Consider the following 23,591-nt stretch of genomic DNA (forward strand, 5'->3'; position numbering starts at 1 on the left):
AGAGGGACAATAGAAGCCTGAACTATTCAGTCATGAACGTGGAGGGAAATTTATCAACCAGCAGCTGGATTTTTAATTGAACAAAAGTTTAAAATGGGCCAGAATGTACAATCCTATCCTAATATTAGGATCTTCTAAATTTGATCTATTCCTCCAGTTGTACTGTTTCCAGTAGAAATCTACTATTCACTACCAGGTGAATGGATACACACACACACACACACACACACACACACATATAATAATCATTATTATTATTGGTCTTTAGCTGCTGAGGTAGCTATAACAGGTAATTAAATTCATTTTTATGGAACTCAGAAAGTTGGGTTACCTTATTGCAAATAAATTTTGATATGCCAGCAGTTGTATCTGAACTGAGCGAATGGTTATTTCTTTCCATACCATTTTTCCACAATGTGGCTCTAACCATACTTTATTCAAAAATTTCCTGTGATTTTTGGAGCATATCCAGCAAGTATTTCCACCCAGAAGACCCCAAGTTAAAGTTAACAGCTTCCTGTTGCAAAGGTCCTGGAGACCATGCCCTATAGATATTATACTCAAAATTACTGCTCTTGTCAGGATAACAGCTGAAGATTCTCATTGCTTCACTAGTAATGCTTAGTAATAGTAATAGTATTTGCTATATAGGCAAAACTAATGTATTAAACCATATATATTAAGAAACGGATGAAATAAGGACAATAATTTATAAATGCATCTGCCATTTTTCCTTTAAATTATTCTCATAAGCATACAAACCAAACTCCCATCTTAAAATAATAATGCCCCTCACATTCTCCTCTACTATCTCTCATTTTTATGCTCTCTTTTCAGCAATACTCCTTCAAAATGTCCTCTAGAAACCCTGACTCCCATTTCCTCTCTTCACATCCTACTTTGAGCCCAATCCAGTCAGGTTTTTGACTCCAGCATTCCAGTGAAGCAACTATCAAAGCCATCAGTGCTACCCACATTGTTAATTTCAGTGGTCAATTCGCTACTCTCATCTTATGTGGCCTTTCAACATTCATCACTCCTTCCTCCTTGACACGCTTTCTTCCCTTAACTTTCAAGATACCACCCTCTTAGGTTCTTAGTCTCTTGTGCTGGTTTCTTCTTCACCTACCAGACTTCTAAACAATGGGATGCCCGGAAAGCAGTCCTGGAAGGTCCTCTTTACATCGTCTACACTCACTCCCTAGGTGACCTCATCCAGTTTCATAGCCTTAAATACCTTATGCTGACAACTCTAAAATTTGTATCTTTAGCCTCAATCTCTCTTCTAAACTCCAGACTCATATATCAAATTGCCTACATGACATCTTCAACTTAGATGTGTAATAACCTTGATATATCCAAAGTCAAATTCCTTATTTCTGATCTTCTACCCCCTCAAAAACAAAACAAAACTGTTCTTCTCATGGGCAGCCTTACCTCAAAAAATAACTCTATTTCTTATCTCCCCTGGTCCACACCCCCATCATCTCTTCCCGGAATTATTTGTCTAGCCTCCTCACTCCTTACTGGGCTTCCTGTAGTTTCTACCTTTGCAAATTATTCATACCCAGCGTCCAGAGTGGTCTTTGAAAACACAAATCCGGTCATGTCACTCCTCTGTTCCGTATCACTCAAAGTCAAAGCCAAACTTCTGACAACTGCCTCCAAGGCTCTACAGGATTGTGCCCCTTCCCTAAAACTTTAAGATAAGCCCCCAGATGTGACAAACTCAGTTTCTAATTGGAAAAAAATTGTGGATAAACAGACTAGTTCAAGCCAAATCTTATTTTTAAAGTATATTTATGTGATGTGAAGTCAGTTCACCCTAACTATATATATATATACATATATATCGGGCCAATTAGAATATATTGCTACAAGTTGAAACAAGTCAAAAATCATCAGATTGGTTGGTGTGTAAGAGCATAATGTGAGACCATCTCAATCCCAGGCTTTCCTCCCATGGTTAGTCACTGTTTTCCTTTACAGTTCAGAGTTCATTGTTGTTAGTTTTACATGTTGATCCCAGGAGGCTCCAGTTAAAAGATGTTCATTTTCTGAATGGAGCTTCCTAACAGGCTGCTTTGATCTTAACATGAGTCAACGGCCATTATGTCATCCCTGTCACATGCATTTGTGTGAAGAGTTTAGTTACCAATAATAAGGTGGTCTTTTGTTTGTAGGACGTCATTGTCATTTCCCTTTCTTCAGTGAATATAACTCAGTTTAAAGAAATTTCTGCTTCACACTTAAACACTTAGTACACCAGGAGAGTTTCATATTTCATTCTTTGTGTTGGATTTAATGTTCCATTGTTTTTATAGTGTAGAAGGACCAGTTACAATTACTGGTACTTGAGCTACTATAGACCTGACACTTACTTCTGTCTCATTTGAAAAGTTAATAGATACAAAGAATCATTAAGGTTATCTCATTTTGTTGTTGTCATTAGAGGTGATGTGTACTATTGAAAAAACAGTGTTTCTCTGTCACATAACTGATTTCCCTTGGTTATTTTTTTTTATTTCCATTGTCTCTTGTCCCTCGCCTCCCAGAAACCTCTGCCTCATAGCTAGTCTTCCCTCTTCATCTGCTCTTCCTAATTCAGAGGCAACATGGTAGTTATCAGTGATGTATAAATGTTGAAAGAGATAAAAAAAAAAAAAAAAAGAACCCCAAGTGAGTCTATTAAGATGAATACATATTCCTTTGCTCAGCTATGATCAATAAGTGATGCCTAGTTAGATAATTCAAAATACAAAAGAAAGGGAATGTAGAATACAATGACATTAGTTACCATTACAACACCATTGCCTTGTGGAACAGAATTAAAAGGAGGATTTCTAAAAATGCTTTTATTACTTTTGTTACTTCTCAAAGCATGTGCTTTGTCAACAAAGAAGCTATCTTTATATAGAAACAGTAGCTAAGGTAGCTTATGTCTGCAACACAACTAAACTATAATAAGTTATCATCATGTTGCTTAAGGAAACAAACGGATTTCAAAGATTTATTCTAGAAAACAGTGTTTAACAATTTCTTATACTGTCTTTGTACATAATCTAGTAAGCAGATGTGGAATTAACAGCTTATTATGTTCACACTCCCTATATCCATTCAGAGTCTGCCAGTCTCAGAATAAAAGTCAAGACATGTGCACATAGAAACTCTGTAGATGTTTGCAGCATTTGAAATTAAAATAGTGAGAAGGCTGCCGGGGTGTCCCTTCAGACATGGCACAGTGAAGCACAGAGACAGGAAATATGCCAGACTGCCTCTGCAGGAGGCTGCGGAGAACACGTGCAGTAAGGAACAAGGAACTGCTTAATGATTAATCACTGTCAACCTTTGTTCTCGTTAAAGACTTGATTGTTGGACAAGGCTTTTAATGAGGGACTGTTTTGGTGTCTGTTGCTATGAGATTGTGTTCACTGATCCTCACTTGATGTAAGCCACTGTTCTCTTTTAGCCCAAGTGGAAAAAACTTGAATGAAAATGCTCTAACAGTGCCTGCTAGCGGTGCTTTGAGAAGGGGCTCTGGATGTCCTGTTTACCAAATGTTAACTCCTGTCCAAAAATATAGACCAGATAGTCAAGAGTTTGGCTGGGCTGAATTTTGGTATGAGATTTTAGCAATTTTTTTTTAAGTTTGATAATAAAAGAAGTTGATTTCACGGTAACCAAGACAACCCCCCCAACCCCTCTTCTTTTGTCAAACACAGATATTATGATATCAAAACTTAAAGTTGTGTTACCATTTCTCTTGACTTCTATAAGCAAAATATCGAATTGTGTTTTGCAGACCAACTGCTTAGCCACCAAATTGTGTGAGAGGCTGGAATGTATCTTGGTATTTTCTTTCCTAAGGGCTAAAAAACATTCTCACTGATTCTGTCATTGATTAGTTGGCTTACAGACTTTATAATAACCATCTTTGAACCTTCATTCTACTGCTGTAAAAGATCAATGAGATTTTTTAAAGGGGAAAAACACATGATTTTCAACTTTTTAAAAATTCTTGTTCTTCCTCTGTAAAATCTTATAACATCACTGCACACTGTCATGATATAGAATAACTGGAACTGCTGGTGATAGCCTTAGATTATAGCTACTACCCTCTAAACCAAATATTACACACATTCACACGACTATAACAGATAAAGCCTGCTGTGGTTTTTTGTTATGCCTGTGGGATGCAACTTTCTTCTGCTTTACCTCTGTATATAATTATGTGGTTCAAAATATTGTGTGTCCCTTTTCACTCCGTACTCCTCTTAACTCATGTACAGTTGTGGTAGTTAGGTTCAGGTGTCAACTTGGCCAGGTGAAGGTGTCTAGTTCTATTGCTCTGGACATGAGCCAATGGCATGTGAAGTTCTTCTGTTGCTGATTACATCTGCGGTCTGCTAGGAGGCGTGCCTGCTGCAATAAAAGATGTTTGATTTAATTGGCTGGAAGCTTAAATGAGACAACTCAACATAACACAGCCCAAGCAGCTCAGCATACCTCATCTCGGCACTTGCAGCTCAGCCCAGGCCTTTGGAGACGCAGAATCACCCTGGGGAAAGTTATTGGAACCCAGAGGCCTGGAGAGAAGGCCAGCAGAGATCACCTGGTACCTTCCCACGTAAGAAGGAACCTCAGTTGAAAGTTAGCTGACTTTCCTCTGAAGAACTATATGTTTTTAACTAAATAAATCCTCTTTTATTAAAAGCCGTTCCATCTCTGGTGTGTTGCATTCTGGCAGCTTTGGTAGATTAGAACAACAGTATTATCCAGGAAGTTGAGCAGGGATTGTTCAGACCTCAGGCCATATAAAATGTAGCCTCTGTCTACATCCTGTGTCTCCTACCTGGTCTGCAGTTGGCTATGAATATTCCATTTATACCAGCAATGCTCCTGTATTACCTAAGGAGCTGCCTCTTCCAGAGTATCTCCTACATGTAAAGGCCAGTTGATCCTGCCCCTGCATCTCCTAATAGACCTGCTTTAAATCCTCTGAAACAGAAAAATTAGTTTTTCATTTAAATATATAAATAGAAATCCATTATTGGCAAAATATTCATAATACGTAACTTGTAAACACTAAGGTTTTCGTACTCCTAACTGTTTCTACATGTATCCTCATGTAATTAGGGCTATACGCACATTTATTTTCTGGTGGCAGAATTTATTTGTGGAAGTTATAATTGGGTAACATCCTAGGTTAAGACAAATCTGGAGGGATACAATGTTAATGGTAACTATTGCTGGTTTGGTCACCTAAGATATATTATAGCTCACAGTAAGTGAATCATCCCTGAAGCTACAAATTGTTCACAATTCAGTTCATGGAACTGCAACCCTCTAACCATCTTTCAGTAAGCCATGCTTTATAAATCTTGATAGACCTGATTGTTTTTTATCCTTGACCATAGACATAAACTATAGAAATAAACATTAAGGAATACTTGGCCATTTTTGTAAGGTAGGGCCTTGAACAGATGTCCTTGGGTAATATTTCTAGTGCCTAGCCTAAAATCCTGGGAAAAATACTTATCAAAATAAAGGACTTCTATTCAGTGATGCCAAATATTATTTACATTTAAATAGAAACATTACAGCCATTCTTTCCTGTCATAGATGCTTACAGGTATATTACCACACTTTCCATGACTCACCTAGGAAGTGAAAGTACCATCTATCAATGCCCATGTTTTTTCTTCTACCCTCTGGAGACCAATGTGGTAGTAAGTATACCAGTTACTTCTGCTGATCTTAAATTTGACTGAAAATTTATTCACCACATGCCAATAACATATCAGCATATTATTGATATTTGATAAATAATTAATATAGTTAAATTACTGAATTGAGCTAAATTTTCAAAATCTTTATTGCTTTTCCTATCAAAACAGTAACCATCCTACTTTCTGTCTGGAAAAAGTCCAAAAATTAATGCTTTCTTGGTATGGAAACCTATAGCAGGTTGTATGGATGAAGGATATATGACCTGAGGGAAAATCATGAACCCAGCTGCTATAAAAAAAAAAAATGGTTAAGATAGGGTAAAGAAAATGTGTGACAAATATATTTGGAACTAATTAAGAGGTAAAGGAAGGGGCAGAAAGACTGCTGTACATGGGGGTGGCTATTTTAAGGATTACGTTATATGTATTTATTTTAAAGAAACTGAATTGTCCTTTCTTCCATGCCATCCATATGGCTAGTCTTTTATATATTAGCATAATGTTTAACAATGCTGTTTGGTTTGAGAAGAGCTCAAAATACTTTAGCTCAATTGACCCTCAAAATTATAATTTACTACCTTCCTAAAATAGAACACTAATATTTTTACCCAATACCTTGAAAAAAGCAACTTTTATGCTAGAATCTCAGTGGTGTCAATACAGCTGTGTGAACAAGGAGGAAACTGAAGTGAAGATTTGGTGAGGATTAAATAAATATGAAGAGCTTTAGCCAAAATCTATCAAATAATTCCATACTTAGGATGGGATCATCAAGCTGTATCTTCCTAATGCCAGAACAACTGATTGATTCAGTTAACTTAAGTAATTTTTAAAGCCCATTGTTTGGTAATACATAAGAAAAGAAAATATCTGACTTACAAGTTTCTGTGATATTCGGTGTTGTGGCATTTCACATTCTCAGCCCCAGTGCTGTTTAGAGAGACAAACAATTCTTTAATTTTTTTCTTCTGTGGATGGCTGGATAATAATATTTTCAACTTATGAAGAGGATCCAACTTGTTCAAATTTAATCACAGATTTGACTTAAATATTCAAAATATTAAAAAATGCTCAAATACAGACTAAATGAATTGTCACTTGGATCTAGCCAACAGCTGAGGGGCTGTTACAATCCCAGATGTATATCCTTTTAAAAAATAACACATGGGCCTGGAAAGTACAAAACAATGTAAACTCTAGCCACTGCACAATATGTCAGCCTCCCTTCACGCCTTCTCTCCTGATCAGCAGTTAGGAACATAAGCCACAAATGTTTTCCAAATTGAAAACCCACTGGACATTTATGTTTAAATCAAGGATCTGTTTCCAGTTACAAGTAACAGAATCCAATACAGACAACCTACCCAAACAGCTCAGATAAAAAGTTTCAAAGCTCACATAAATTTGTACATGCTCAATTAAGTTCAAGGTTTTAATCATAACTGAAAAGATTTGTATTGTATCTTGATTTGAAATAATAAATAGTCCCTAGAAAGGCATTTTATATGATATTTGATGTTTTATACTGATATTTGCCATTTTAGCTGGAAAACCTTGGTATGCGTATTATTTTTAATAGTACCTAAACAATTGCAAACCATGTTAAAAATGAAGTTTATCTGATTTTCAAGTCATTACTTTTCTTTATTTATTTAACAAATATATACTGACTATTTTATGTCAGGCTTATTTGTACTAGTGGATATACAAAGATGTGTAAAACAGTTATGTTCTTAAAATAATCACGGTGTAATAAAGCATACATGTGAATAAATGATTGCTATATCCTATAATAGAGGTAAATACAGAACAGGGTTGAGACCCAACCTATTCCAATCAGCAAGATGAATCTACCCAATTCTGAATTCTCTATTTGGATCCATTTATGGAGAGTAAAGAGTCAGCTTGTAGACTGAAGGAATTACTAGAAATCCTTACAGATGAAAAAAGCCTTAAAAATGGTTGATATCTAAAAATAATCTGGCTGTCTATATTTACCTTCTAATTCTAAATAGAAACAAATATTTTTAAAGGATATTTCTGATGTTATTACACTTAATGTAATTAATAATAATTTTAAGTATTCCATTCTAGATTCATAGCCATCCAGTAAATTGCAGTAGTTGTACAGCTAATTTGATCAATATAGACCCACAAGATAATTAGACCAAAAAAGAAAAAGAAAAAGAAGAATCAATCCCCACCACTACCTCTACCGTAAACTTTTCATTTAAGGTTATTGTTTTATTACTTTTCTAAGACATTATATTAATATTTTCAGATCAAAATGTGTTTGTATAGTTCACATAAGTAAAATTTGGTAAATAACCTGATTTTCTGAGAATTGATCTAAGTGAAACTCTAATTTTTTGAAGTTCGTCCCTTAGTGCTTCTTAGATAGAACTTATTATCGTCATTATCTGAAAGTCTCATTGAAGTATTTAGTGTTTTGTTTCATTAATCTGAGGGACACTTAACAGGAAACAGATGGCTCCTTTTCTAATGTCCTTTGTGGTCATTATATTAATAAATCCCAAAAAGCTAGTCATGTCACATTTGAGTAGATAGAAACGTTGGAAGATAGTGATCACAGTCACTGCGCTGTGTCAGTGCATGTAGAGGTCCATGTCTGTTAGACAACCTGCAATAACCAGGACATTTTCTCATTCCCATAAGAGGAAATGTGTTGGAACTCATAGGTTACTTTGTAGGTTAATCTATTTTGTTTATCTTAGCACAGAATGGAGATTCAAAGCATTAAAATTATCTCTAGAAAATCTTTTCTAAATTTTTTTAACAGAAAAAGGAAACATAATAGAACTTTTTACAGACTCAATTGAGAAAAGTCAAAATTATTACCACAGCTATATGGTTTTCTACTTTGTTTGCCTTCCATGCCTGCGTATATGAACAGGACCAGAATTCGGTCTAATATATTTCTTTAACATTTCTATATCCAACCCTTAGTTCATTTATCTCAATTATGTAATTAGAAGACAAAGAATTTGATTTTCAACTTCCTGGCCCCAAACGTATCAAGCTGTTATTTGTTCACTATAAAAGAGAAACCTTTGTATGTCATGTTGTCAGGTTATAGCTTTAAATGGAAAAAAAAACCAAAAGAAATCAATTTATTTCATCATAGTTATATTTATTGTTAGCTAGATTACAATTGGAATCTCAAATATTCTAGCATAAATTGGAATTTAAAAATTGTAACTGAACTCCATATTTTGAAATTGGAGGAAGTAATACCTAGAAAGGTTATAAAAGAAGATGATAAAATTAATGAGATTTGCCGTATATATGAAACAAATTCCTGGAACAATCAACGAAATGTCATAGTATATAAGGTAAGCAGAATAAGTAAAAATTGTCAGAGCAAATAATAGCTAAAAATAAATGCTAACTTTTATGTTGAACACTGTGCTGGTTTGAAAATGTTGTGTACCCCAGAAAAGCCATGCCCTTTAATTCTGATTCAGTATTATAGGGTGAAAGTCTTTGATTAGATTGTTTCCATGGAGACTGACTCACTCAATTGTAGGTGTGACCTTTTGATTAGATAGAGATGTGACGGCCCATATAAGATGGGTCTTGATTAGTTTATTGGAGTCCTTTAAATGGGAGATATTTTGGAGAAAACACAGTTGCTTCAGAGCTGACAGAGACAAGGCATTTGGAGATGCTCGGAGTGCTGACAGAAAGAGCAGACACCTAGACACAGACATTTGGAGATGCAGAGCCCAGCAGAGTGCCTTCCCATGAGATGCTAAGCAAGCCAGAACCCAGAGTTGTGTCTCAGAGGAGCTAAGTGAAGACCCACAGACACTTAGAGAGGAAGCCACTGTTATCAGAAGCTAGAAGCAACAGACCAGCAAATGCCAGGCATGTACCTTCCCATGTGCCTGACATCGGCCTTTCTTGAGCCAAGGTATCTTTCTCTGGATGCCCTAGTTCGGACATTTTTAGGGCCTTAGAACTGTAAACTTGTAGCTTAATAAATTCCCTTTTTTAAAAGCCATTTCTTTACTGATATATTGCATTCTGTCAGCATCTAATAAACTAAAACAAGCAACTTCTATGAGCCAAAGATTATGCCATGTATTTTACCAACATGATCATATTTAGACTGTACAGCAATCTTATGAGGAATGCCCTATTATTAACCCCAGAATAGACAAGAAACTGAGATCTAAAGACTTTACTAACTTACCCAAGAACAAGCAATTATTAAGTTATGGAGGAAAGATTTGAACCCCAGCATTCTGACTACAGAAGCTACATTTTTCATCATATTGGTAAACTGCCATGAGATATGTGAAAATTTTCTTAGATTTCTCAGTTTTATCTTAAAGTGTATAATAGGAAACTAAAAGTAGTCTAAAATTTTCATTAAAGTGAAATCCCAGAGTTAAAATTACAATAGATTTTTTTATTCCCAAAGGAAAAAGAATCTTATGTTCTTTCAAAGGTGTAAAAAGCCACCTTTAGAAATCAATTTTTTACATCACAGATAGCTAGGGGTGCAAGGGTAGATCAGTGGTAGAATTCTTGCCTGCTATGCAGGAGACCAGGGTTCAATTCCCAGTCCATGCACTTCTCCCAAAAAATAAACAAACAAGCGAAACAAACAGACGGAGAACAAACAAACAAAAATCCAACAAATGGTGCTGCAATAATGGGATACTCACATGGAAAAATAATGAAATGTGACCCTGCCATGTAACATACAAAAAACAAAAGAAAACAAAACACAAATTTACAGAGAACCTCTTTTGTTGCTCAGATGTGGCCTCTCTCTCTCAGCTAGCACAGCAAATGAATCACTGCCCTCCCCCTCTCTGTGTGGAACATGACTCCTAGGGATGTAAACCTCCCTTGCAATGAGGGACAGAAATCCTAGAATGAGCTGGTACTCAGCATCAGAGGATTGAGAAAATCTTCTCAACCAAAAGGGGGAAGAGCAAAATGAGACAAAATAAAGTGTCAATGACTGAAAGATTCCAAACAGAGTCAAGAGGTTATCCTGGAGGTTATTCTTACACATTATATAGATATCCCCTTTTTAGTTTATGGTGTATTCGAGTGTCTAGAGGGAAGTACCTGAAACTGTAGAGCTATGTTCCAATAGCCATGTTTCTTGAAGATGATTGTATAATGATATAGCTTTCACAGTGTGACTGTATGATTGTGAAAACCTGTCTGATGTTCGTTTTTTTCCTATGGTATGGACAGATGAGCAAAAAATATGGGTAAGAAATAAACAAATAATGGGGGAACAAAAGTTAAAATAAATTGAATAGATTGAAATATTAGTGGTCAATGAAAGGGATTGGTAAGGAGTATAGAACGTATTCGTTTTTTCTTTTTTTCCTTCTTTTGCTGGAGAGATGCAAATGTTCAAAAAATTGATCATTGTGATGAATACACAACTATGTGACAGTACTGTGAGCCATTGATTGCAACCATGTCAAGAATGTTTATATGTTTGTTCATTGTTTATAATAAAATTTTTTTTTAATTCAACAAATGATGCTGCAATAATGGGTACTCATAAGGAAAAATAATTAAATGTGACCCTGCCATACAGCATACAAAAAAAAAATCACAGATTTGTTTCATGTATAATTTGGCCATCATTTATTTGTTCTTCATTCTCCATCACTACTTGTCCACTGGGTTACCTTTGCTTTCAGTGAGAACAGAAAATGTTAACTTATCTCATCAAAAACTATAATGCCTGTTTTCATTTCCTTGGCTGCTTAAGCAAATACCAATGCAATAGTTTGGCTTAAACAATGGGAATTTATTAGCTTACAAATTTAAGTCTAAGAGAAAGTGCAAATCAAGATGTCACCAAGGCAGTGTTTCCTTCTTGAAGACTGTAGCATTCTGGGTTTGGCTGCTGGTGATCCTTAATGCTTGGTTTGTCACATGGCAAGGCACGTGGTAAGGCATATGGCAGCATTTCTTCTTCTTTTCCAGGTTCTGTTGATTTCAGTTTCTGGCTACTTCTTCTGTGGCCTTCTTTTTCTCATGTCTGAATTCATTCCACTTATAAAGGACCCCCATAAAAGGATTAAGACCCATCCTGATTGGACTGAGCCACATACATACCTTAACAGAAGTAACCTCATCAAAACTTCTACTTAAAATGGGTTCACACCCCCAGGAATGGATTAAATTCAAGAACCTGTTTTTCGGGGATACATATAGCTTCAAGCCACCATAATGTTTTTCAAGCATTTTAGAGTAACAGCATAATTTAGTGAGTAAAACTGTTTCCTAATATGTATACCTTTAAAATGAATGCTTTTGTAAAAAGGAATTATAGGCCTAATATAGTTATACAGTATACCAAAGAGAGAAGAATTAAGGGATTCTATAAAGGACAATTTATAGAATAAGCTCACCAAAGGATAAAATTATCTGTAAATACAATTCTCTAATATTTTTTTGGATGGTAGTGGTACTGGTAATGATGCTTAGTGAGCAACAGCTAAGTTCGAGTGACTGGGCATGTCTCTGGATACTTATTATTGATTTATTGCTGGTATTATTATAAACACTATGCTACTCACTATCCAATGATCAGGAATTATATACTGTTTAGGCCACTGCCTTGTACATAGTAGATGTTTGGTCAATATCAAATTGACTTGGAGGGATATTAATATGTATTTCAAGTCTTATTTTATACTATGTGTTCCATAAAGCCATTGTGTATTGATAATATTATTACCCCCATACAACGTTGGGGAAAAAGCAGAGTTGGGATCTGAATCTGTTATGTAAGATCACAGAACCTACTTTTCACTATTGCTGCCTGCCCAGTCACATTGCTTTTGGAATAAGACGTTTTTAAAATATTTTGCCTGTTACCTTCTTTTATTAAATGCATTGGCCTCTAAGGTTCTTTGCATTTTAAAGGCATTTGTGGGGGGAAAAGAATGAGTTTCTTAACCTCTATTCATCTTTTAAATGGGAATAATAATTAAAACAGAATTGGAGTGGGGATTAAATGAGCTAATAAATGTAACACATGGCCTGGTACAAAACTTTCAATAAGCAATGACTATAAGTAAAACTTTTACCCTATCGGTGTACTTTCTTCTCTCCTCCAACACATGCAAACTCAGTCTTCATCATCATCATCATCATCATCAATATAGTCATCATTCTGATCGCCACCATCACTTACCACTAACTCTTTTATTCCCTAAAACAGCGTTTCTACCATGAACCCTCAGAAGTGGCACACCCATACAAACACCACTGGATTTAGCAATATTGCTCAACTTTTGCCTTTTTTTCTTACTTGGCTGTCCAGTTGTCTTCTGAGAGAGCTAGCATATTTACCCTATGTGCCTCCCAGCAGGAAGTCCTGTCCCTATTTTCTGCTTTACTCCGCTTCTTCATTCATTCATGGATACATTTGCACAACAAACATTTATGAAGAATCTACTGTACTCTGGTGATATCACTGTGAGCAACATGTCCCAGTCTTCTAAGCACTAATAATGCAAATTGGAGATAAGCAAACAATTGTGATACAGAGTGATAAATGTGACCCAATGGGCTACTACCAGATTCTATGAAAGCAAGAATAGGGGCACCTAAATCAGCGTTGGGAAGTCAGGGAAGCCTTTCTGAAGGAAATGTCATCTGAGCTGAGCCAGGAAAGGATGGGTGTTCACCTGGTAGGCAGGAGCAGAAGACGAGTGTTACAAGCAGAGAGGACATGAGGACATGAACACATGGGGAAAAAAATGGAGTGGAGAAAGAGCTCCATGAATTTGGAAAATTGCAATTAGTTCAGTATCACTATAACATAGAATGAGGGAAGCGCATGTTGAGAGATGAGACTGGAGAAAGAGGCCAGACTATGGAGGATATATCACATCCTTAGGAGTTAAAATTTGATCCGAAAGGCAATGAGGAACCGTTGGTGGTTTAAAGTTTGGGTTTGCAGTGTGGAGGATATATGCAAGAGGAAAACATCTCATTACCTACATAAACACTAACCAGGGTCAGAGGTATAGCCTAAACCTGAGGTCTGTGGATAGTCTGTGGCTATCTAGAGAATTTATCAACTCCCTGAAATTGTAGACAAAATTGTTACTTAAATGTGTAGGGGGGAAATGGGAGGAGAGGCAGAATCCATAGCTTTGTGAAATCCTTAAAAGGCACTACAACTCAAGAAAAGTTCAAAACTACTGCTCTAGGGACAAAAAGCTCAAATCCAACTTACAGAGCAGAAATTTCAGGTCTGTCACCAAGAGCCCTTCTAAAATTGGAGAATTTCCCTTTTAAGAAAAAATTTTCATTCCTTTCCCTGAGTTACCAAACTCTCCACTCCACCCTGACCCACTGACGTTTTGTTCCTGGCCACTTTCCCACCCGAATGCTGCTTCCTTGCTCATGGAACTGGTTTTCTGTGCCAACCCATAATAAGTGTCCACCCCCAGGGCTAAGAATAGATATAGTATACTGGTGTCTTGAAAATTAGGTAACATCTGCAGGCTGAACTGTACGGTGACCACAAAACTCATTTAAATCATTTGAGCCAGATTATAAACATATGATGGCTGTCCCTGCAAGGTAGAGGAGAAGGTGCTGAGCCAAGGAAGAAAATGCCCTATTAAATAGAAGAAGAAGAAAAAAGCAGTTTCTGTTCTTAATTGCAAAGGACAAAGGAAAATACTAAACCAAATACATCCTTCTGTATTTGCATATTCTTCCTTTCAACATCTCCCACACCACTCACCCCAAGCAAGCCAGTTCTGTAGGACAAACTTTACTTTTCTCGAGCAGATTTTTGTTATATTTGTCTCTCCCTAAAATGCTTTCCTAGGATTTTGATATATGTCCTTCTTTCAGTTAAACATGTGATCTGGCACAAGTCAATTCCTTAACATCTCTGGGTAGTTTCTTCGTCTGTAAAAACGAAGTCAGGTAAAAGATCTATAAGTCACTGTTTAGTTCCCGCTGTTTATAATGGGGGCTGGAGGTGGAGGGTTTTGTAAACAGATCTTCCCATGAGGAGTATTTCTTATTCCCAACTTGCCCATTCCTTCCAAAGATTGCCAGGTACTTTTTTTAAAGCATTCTTTCAATTTGATGTCAAAGACCAAATTACCTAGTGTCCCTTTTCCGATAAAGCCAATACAGCAGAACAAGGGTCAGTAAATTTTTCCTGTAAAGGGTCAGAGGGTAAATATTTTGGGCCTCATGGACCACAGGGTCTCTGTCATAACTATTCAACTCTGTGGTTATGTGAAAGCACCCATAGACAATACGTACACGACTGTGCATGACTGTGTTACAATAAAACTTTATTTACAAAAAAAAAATACTTTATTTACAAAAACAGGTGGTGAGCCAGATTTGTCCCCTGGGCTGTGGCTTGCTGACTCTTGAAAGAGAGGACTGAAAGACCTGACAAACTGATAATAGGGATGTTTTCACCCCTTCAGTCTTTCTGTTTAAAAGCCATTTGTTGGAAATTTTCCTGATCATTGTCTGGTTGTCATTGTCACCGTAGCTGCTGTTGTCGTTGGTTTTGTGTCAAACAAGAAATGTGCACTTAATTCAGCCACCCACAGCCACCTTACTATCCCTGTCCCAAGTAAATAATGAGAAAGCTTGAAGTAACTGGGCCTGCCAGCTTGCGGGGAATTTGAAACAGTTAAGGCAGCTTGTTTCTCAGCATAGAGATAGATAAATGGTTTCGTCAGCAGACAGTTCAGAAAATGGATAGGCTGGAGGAACAACTGAGCAGTTAGTTCACTGAGACGGGGAAAGAAAAGAGGGGGAAAAAGAGGGGAAAAAGAAAGATGGATTGAATAGCCAACCAGTTTGTGAGATCTACTGTAAAAACTTGCCCAGCTGGGTACTTTATCTTGAATTTGTTTTGCAAATTGCAGATGCCTAGGTCTGGAAGCCAAGAAAAAGAAAGGGCAGTCATCCCACGCCAAAATACTCCCATGGATGTCAAGTAATTTACATTACTTCATTTGTGTGTCTGTTGTGGGGTGGGGAGATCATTATACATTCCCCTTTCAAAATGAGTTCAGAGAAACAGAAAGCCCTTTCACCCAGAAGCCCAGAAAAAGGCAAATATTTTTTAGAGGTTTTTTTTTTTTTTTAATTTTGAGATTAAAACAATACCTGCCTGATAACGTTGCCTGCTTTGTGAAGCTACCACTCAGAAGAACACAAAACTGCTTTAACAGTAAAACTGATTGCATTCAGTGAGTCTTGATATCATAACAAACTTCAGTGAAACCAGGGACATTTTTGTTTGCTTGTTTAGGACATGTTTCCTTGCACCCCATTATAATTTTGCTGAAATCAATCCTTCCTGTCAGAACCCTTGTATTCCATTAAAATGAAGGAGAAAAAATAAAAAAGGTAACCCTTTTATTTTTATTAGATAAACATCTTTTTAAAGATCTTTCACATTTTGACCCTCTTGACCAGACACTACATCAAAGTAAAACCTGGTGGCCAGGCTCACTCTCTGGTGTTTGTTACTGAGATTTACAAGATTTTCTTCATACTTACTGTTTCTTTAAATATTTATCCCTTAAATTGTAAAGAACAGAATGTTGGTGATATAGCTTTTAGGGCTGGGAGTGGTGGTTTCAGTTTTGTTTTTTTCAAATTTTTAAATTTGAACATTTTTACAAAAGGACTTCAAATTACCTTTGTGAGAAGCGCAGTTAATAACAAGGAGGAAAGGTTTGTCCTCTTAGGGAAAAAGGTGTCCATTTAAAAGACCTCAAGTGTTCCTTTAAGTTTTGTGCTGGTTTGAAACTGTCCTGTACCCCAGAAAAAGCAAGTTCTTTACTCCTCATTCAATACTGCTGGGTGGGCTCTTTTTGATTGTTTCCATGGAGATGTGACTCACCCAGTTGTAGGTGGTAACTTTTGATTAGATGGTTTCCATGGAGGTGTGTCTCAACCCATTCAAGTTGTGGTTGCTTATTGGGGCCCTTTAAGAAGGAACCATTCTGGAAAAAGCTCAGAGCCTACAGAGCCCACACAGCCAGAAATCTTTGGAGATGCAGAAGGATAACACCCCAGGGAAGCCTTATGAAATGAGGTGAGAAAGCCAGCTGATACTGCCATGTGCTCTCCCAGCTGAGAAAGAAACCCTGAATTTCATTGGCCCTTTCTTTGGAGTTAAGGTATCTCTCTCTGGATGCCTTAGTTTGGACATTTCTATGGTCTTAGAACTGTAAACTTGCAACTTAATAAATTCCCTTTTTAAAAGCCATTCCATTTCTGGCATATTGCATTCTGGCAACTTACAAACTAAAACAATTTTCTTCCAAGTTTCATACGTGGTTTGCATCCTTATCTTAGTATTTCCACAGTGGCCCATGGACAAGTCATTTAACCAATGAAGTGGCAAATATACAGTTCTTAGGAAAGTATTCTTTTATCAGATTTTCTATACATGAAAGCATACATACAGCTTCCTATAAATGTAAATCAATCTTGCTGCCACTTACTTGTGAGTGTATTTTCATTGTTTCCAACTAAAAGGTTTGGTCATCATATACCTGATTTACTAATGATCTCCTAACATCTCTGAGAACCTTCTGGGAGTTAAGTTGCTCATCAATTGCAGTTGCAGTTCAAAAACTTATAAGTATAGGCAAGTGCCAGGATTTTCAAGCAGGCTGCATGGACTGGTATAGTAATTACCAGTGTATAACTGTCTCCTCTCCCTAGAGGAACTGTGTCCAAATCATCTCGGTATCCCCAGCACCTACCAAAATGCCTGGTACATAGATTATGCTCAATTAATATATACATATTTATTTTTAACGAATGGAACCTATCACATGCAAAGATCTATAGTTAGCATTTTATTCATGAAGAATACTCAGAATAATCAAGAATCAAAGAATACTTCTATAATTTAAGCAGAGGTTGAATGATCATTAGTTAGGGATAAAAAAAGATCACCATTTTGGAATTTGGACTAGACTATAAAGATAGACAAACAGATATAGATATGATGATAGATATATGAATAGATTAAATAGTTATAGATGATGATAGATTAGATTAGAGGTTTGCTATGTATATAATCAACAAGGCTAGTATCTGCATTGAGTTGAGTCTAAAACTCTTTATATTACAGAAGTTCCAACAGAAATATCACCAAGAAATGCTAATCTAGCCTCTTTTTAAATGACTTGCTAGGATGCACACCTTAAAAAAATATGCATATGAGTTTATTATGAGATTAATGATTTGAAATAATTTTTAAATACTCTCAGAATAAAAGACAAGAAATGAGGAGCCTAAATATTAGGTGTGGTTAGAGACAGAGCAGTGAAATACTGTTGAGAAAAGGCCAAAACGCTTCGGGGATGAAGAGGTTCAAAAGTGGGTCTTACCATAAGTCCATAACCACTTATGTACCACCCTAAGAAACGCTGAAAGTAAGATCTCAAATACTTTTTGATTGAGATGGCCTTTTGGGAAAAGGGTCCTTTTCGGTTCATGAGAGATCCTTTTGGTATCTTTTACTGCTCTATCTGCAAGGCTTAGATGAATGTGTGAGACACAGTAGATGTGCAACCAATATTTGTTGAATGAATGAATAAGAGTAGAGTGAAGACAATAATTCTAAATACATAGTTTGATTATTGGCAGAATTTTATTAGAAGAAAACAGGCATAAGTTCATTGGTCTAGTGGTTCTCTGCTGGAATAAAACAAAGATCAAGATGTTTTGGCCATATTTAAACATGACATGCTACTCTCTCTCTGTGGCTCAATTTATATTGTAAAAGAACTTTAAATCTCAAATACGCACACACATACATGTGTAAAACTATCAACAAATGGATGTTAAATGTAAATTGATGCTAAATCCCAGCAGGAAAGGATCAGAAGTCTGTTTTGCAGGTTAGCATCAAATACTGTGATTTCATTAGTAGAAACAAAAAAAGCACACCCACACGAAATGGGTTATCATTAAAGTTCATAATTTGAACCAGTCATGTGGCTATTACTTACTACCAAATCAATCTTTGACTCAAGTTTCTCTAGAAAACTGAGCTTTCTGTTATATAAAAGGCTACATCAATAAAGTTAGCCTAATTCATTCACACATGTCATCTACGAGCTAAGGATGTTCCATTTTCACCATAGCCTTCACATGCTCTGAGGAGAAAATGAGAGTTGGGGGGAAAAAACAGATGATTTCTAGTAAGGTAATTTCTACATGGGCTGAATTTAAGAAGAGTGAAGCTGCACATAGAAATCAAAGCCAATGCATTGGAGCATATTCTTCTTTCAAAATATTTAACATACCGAAGTTTGCACAACATATTGGCAATGACAGCAAGTCTGTGTAGGGAGGTATTTTTTGTTTCACAGCTAACAGAAGGACAAAAAAAATCTGGTGGCAGCCAAATATTACTTTAATCTTGAATTAAAAGGACGTGCAGTGGAAAGTGCATGGTGAGGTCCATGGCTAGAAACTACGAGGTTTAAGAATCTCATATTGAATTCCAAAAGGGAACTTGTCTCTTATTTTTCTTCCTCCTTACCAGGGAACCTCTCTTCACCCCTAGTATTAATTTCAAATTTGGACAACCATTAGGACTCTAGGGTAAAGGGTCCTAGAATATCTTTTGGTATTGTGATGGAATGAAGCTAAATTTACCACAGTCCATCTGTTTGATTAGAGAGAGAAAAGTCATAGTGACATTTTCTTGGCAGGCAGATTTTCTATAACTCTTAGAGGAGGGTGATTTTCCAGATATCTCCAGAAATTTTCTTGGTAAAGCTCATCAGTTCTGCCAACATTGAGTCATTCATTTACTTCTTTTCTTTTCCTTTATTTTTCCAATTTCTAAATATATCTTTAGTTCCAAGAAATTAGAGAAGCACCTAGTACATAGTGGAGTCAGTAAAATTTGTCAAATGCCTTAATGGATGGATGGTTGGATATGTGGGTGACTAGATCAGACATGGGGAGATCTGGGTTTTAATGCTAAAGGCCTAATCAGGATCTTATCACCTAAAGAAAATTATCATGCATTGTTTTTGTTTGTTTGTTTGTTTAACACAAACAGGCACCGGGAATCAAACCCGGGTGCTCTGTCATGGCAGACAAGCATTCCTACCTGCTGAGCCACTGTGACCTGCCCTCGTGCATTGTTTTTTTTACTGCTGTAACTTTGGGTGTTTATGGTGTATGTATGTGTGTGTGTGTGTGTGTGTGTATCTTATCTTTCCAGATAAACTGCAAGATGGAGATCTTAAACTCAAGTGCCCAAATCGGCCAGGCAAGTAATGAAAATGAGGAAAATGGATGGGTAAAATAAAATAGTGGAGTAACAATAGGGGCCAACCTGTGTTTAAAACATGATGAAAAAAAACATAATGGAAGCCAAACACACCACATCTGCAGGATAGATACACTTATAGCATAAGCTCCTTCACGAAGATATTTGTATCTAAAACATCTCTGTAATATAAAGAATATAATTAATAAATTAGAAAAATGTTAATAGCTGAAATTTATCAGGCACCTATTAGGTACATGGCACTATTCAAAATTACATGTGGTCTAATTTCTAATTTTATGTCCTTCTATAATTACCTTTATTTTTGTAAATGAGGAAACTGAGGCATGATGTCTAGTAAATGTATATTACTGTATTAATGATCAATTGGATTAGAAAGAAAAAAAGGACAGCAAAGAACACTTGTCAGAGCCCTGAGCTGAGCCCCTAACCCAGATCAAAGAAACACTCCTCAAGAGATACCCACCCAAGAATGACATGCCACCCATCTTCTAGTACTTCTAGGTAAGAGGAAAAGGATGGGAATTAAGAAGACAAAACCCCAAGTCCACGGAGAGCTCACAATCTACAACATACCTGAGACTACCACACTTCTTATAGAGTTGACACAGAACAGCTTTCTGCAATCTTCAAAGCCTGTCTCCTTTACTTCACAGAACAAAACAAAACAAAGTATAAAAAACAAACTATTGCTCCTATGTGTTGAAATAACTTCAACAATTATGAGCTATTTTTAATTGAGCACTTACTATGTGCTAGGCATTGGAATATCTCCTCAAATTCCTACAAGGACCCTATAAAGTCAGTGCTGTTATTGTTCCCATTTTTACAAATCAGAAATCTGAGGCTTCCAGAGCTCAAACTCTCCCAGATCACACAGCTAATAGGTGTCAGAACTGGGATATGAACCAAAGAGGGTATCTTGGAACTCATGTTCTTTTTCCACTATTTAACCCATACAAAGGAGACTGAAAAGAAAAGTTCATTACAACCTTTTTTTTTTAATGAATGTTTGGCAAACATTTTTTCTAAAGTACGAAATCCTTTTTTCAAACAAAGTCTTACACAAAACTCCAAATTACGTGATAGAAAGGATCGGGGCTGTTTCTATTCTTGTTGAAGCAGAGGACAACCACTGCCTCCAGTAGATTTTCTCTCACCTTGACACCTACCAACATCATGTCACTCTCACAGGTGGTCATCCACTGCACTATTTACAAATGCTTGCTTCCAGGCCTGTATTCCTAATTCCTGTATTCACAACCCCCCAGGGTGAAATCCTTTCCAGGAGTCATGGTGGATTTAAAATTGAGAGAACTGATGAGCATTGGCGTGCAGATGTGTTAGAGGATGTCTCCTTTAACCTGCTCAGTGCATGAACCTCAGAGATGGTTCTAATTATTTTTAATTAATCGGTAAAGAGAACTCCCTGTGCTGTCTCCACCCCCTGCCCTTCTTCCCCCCACATGCCTTCTACTTACTTGGCCTGAGGGTCCTTGTTCCTGAGGGAAATGTTCAATAAATATTTGCTGCATGAATGGATGGATTGCCACAGGTTTAAAGTGAAAAAGGCAATCTTTCTTCCTAATGTTTCCTGTTTCAGCTGAGAGGTAGTAGCGTGCAGTGATGGAGAGCTGGGGCTCTGGAGTCACACAGACGTGTTTTCACATCCTCCCTTGGCTACTTACAGCTGTGAGATCTCTCAGAACTCAAGTTTCTCTTCTGCAAAATTGAGATAAGATTAGTTCATCTTCATCGTTTTGTTGGAAGTATTAAAGGAGATAAAATGTGTAAAGCACTGAGCACAGTGGTCATTCTAAGATGATTATATCCCTCTGATTTTGAGATCACTGGTGAGCTCTCTAGCCCCCAGGGCCTACTAAAGCAAGGCCCAACTTCCGAGGTTTGTGCTGGCTGGGTTTTTGTTTGCTTTATTTGTTCATAGCTCAACAGATAACTAAAGAAAGAGAAGGAGGTAAAAGGGAAGAGAGTCTCCATATGTGGAGTGCCTACTGCTGCTCGAAGGTGCTTTAACTTTTTTGTCTCTTATCATCTCACACAGTCCGGTTGGGGAACGTGCGCTGGGTTTTACGGCCCCCATCCACCTGCTGTTTTCCCAGGTGCATTCCCTGGCCCAATGAGAACCATCATGACCTGAGCAGGTCTCCTGATCCACAGCCTCAGGAGCTCTGGCCAGGGCAACTGCACTAAAACCTACTTCTCAGATGATTGTCTTCAAAGTGTGAGGACCTTGGACTTGGTCCTTATATCACATAATGTCAAATTCAATTCTGTATTTTCTCCCTTAAGCTTTTCTCATTTAATTAGATGGGAAATTCTCCAAGGCAAGGGCTGTGCTTTCTAGTCTTATTGCAACCCCAGGAGTACACAGCTGAATCCCAAACACATCACTGTGAGTTATTGACTGAGAATTCCCTGGACTGGATTTAGCTTTTTGTGGGATTGTGATATGTCGATACCTAAAGACCTTGGATTAGAATGGAAATTCACCAGATTCCCTTATTATTTAATGTACAATGTGAGGTTTTTAACCAGCACTTTCTCGCCATTGATTGGTTGGTGATTCTTTAACTGGTTAATTCATGGCAATTCCCAACTTATCTGACCAGGGAACAAAATTAACAAGACCCGAAGAGGTGAAATTCCTTTGAGTTTCAGAGTGTTTATAAAACAGAAATTTGCAGCCTTACCTGCCTTCATATCACAGAAAACTGGACAAGGCCACTTTTGTCGAAATGGTTATTCAACTTTTAAGTACTTGAATTGAAACATAATTTTTATTGCAAGATCAGCAATGATATGTGCTAATTTTAAGGAAAAAGAAGGATTTATTACTGTATGATGTGTTTGTTTTTGTGAGATTGAGAGGTTTGCCATATGTTTTTATGGTAGTTTCTTTTGAGGTTTCATAAACGCCTTCTGGAATGTGGAGGTTCTACCATCAGAGTCATATGGGAGCTTTTCCAATGCCCTAAAGTCATTAACCCAGCTGCTTTGGTGGCTGTGATTTGCAAGTATTTCTTCTACATTTAAAAAGCAATTCTCTAGTCTCCACCCCATTAACCATGTTTGATCTTTAACAAGATGAAAAATGTTTGGAATTTAAGCTTATGGTCTTTTTGCTACATTTCTCTTCTTTTAATTCACAGTAGCTCCCTTCCACCCTTTTCTTTCCTTTAGGATCAACATTCTGTGGTAGGCCAGAATACAGGCCCCAGTCCAAGTCCCAACCCCTGCTCAAATCCAAACACTGGAAGTGGTTACATGAACTCCCAGCAATCACTGTTGAATCAGCAATTGATGGGGAAGAAACAGACTCTACAGAGGCAGATCATGGAGCAGAAACAGCAGCTTCTTCTTCAGCAGCAGATGCTGGTTGACTCGGTAAAATTTTCTCCTAATTTCTATTGCATGTACAGTGAGAGTTCATTCTTTTCTATTTCTATTTACTGCCCTTTCCCCTTGAAGTTACTTATGTAGCAGCAATAAGGGTGCCCCAG

At 36.9% G+C, this 23,591-nt stretch overlaps 1 protein-coding gene and 1 long non-coding RNA gene across 7 annotated transcripts in view; one reads left to right on the top strand and one right to left on the bottom strand.

The window, feature by feature from the left end:
• LOC143644332 (uncharacterized) overlaps positions 1-6,661 on the bottom strand; it is a 58,876-nt gene extending 52,215 nt beyond the window's left edge. For 5 of the 6 annotated variants that reach the window (XR_013156628.1, XR_013156627.1, XR_013156629.1 and 2 more), the window contains exons 1-2: positions 6,609-6,661; positions 4,853-4,998 (exon numbers count right to left, since the gene is read on the bottom strand). This is a non-coding gene — a long non-coding RNA (uncharacterized LOC143644332). The remainder of the gene's footprint in view (positions 1-4,852; positions 4,999-6,608) is intronic. The other variant, XR_013156626.1, reaches the window with a different exon arrangement.
• The window catches only part of MAML2 (mastermind like transcriptional coactivator 2), a 341,806-nt gene that overhangs the window by 300,659 nt on the left and 17,556 nt on the right, over positions 1-23,591 (top strand). Inside the window, exon 3 of the mRNA XM_077113189.1 lies at positions 23,272-23,475. Coding sequence (XP_076969304.1) covers positions 23,272-23,475 — 204 coding nt within the window. The remainder of the gene's footprint in view (positions 1-23,271; positions 23,476-23,591) is intronic.

Source organism: Tamandua tetradactyla, chromosome 8 (genome assembly GCF_023851605.1).
Source record: "Tamandua tetradactyla isolate mTamTet1 chromosome 8, mTamTet1.pri, whole genome shotgun sequence".
Taxonomy (NCBI): domain Eukaryota; kingdom Metazoa; phylum Chordata; class Mammalia; order Pilosa; family Myrmecophagidae; genus Tamandua; species Tamandua tetradactyla.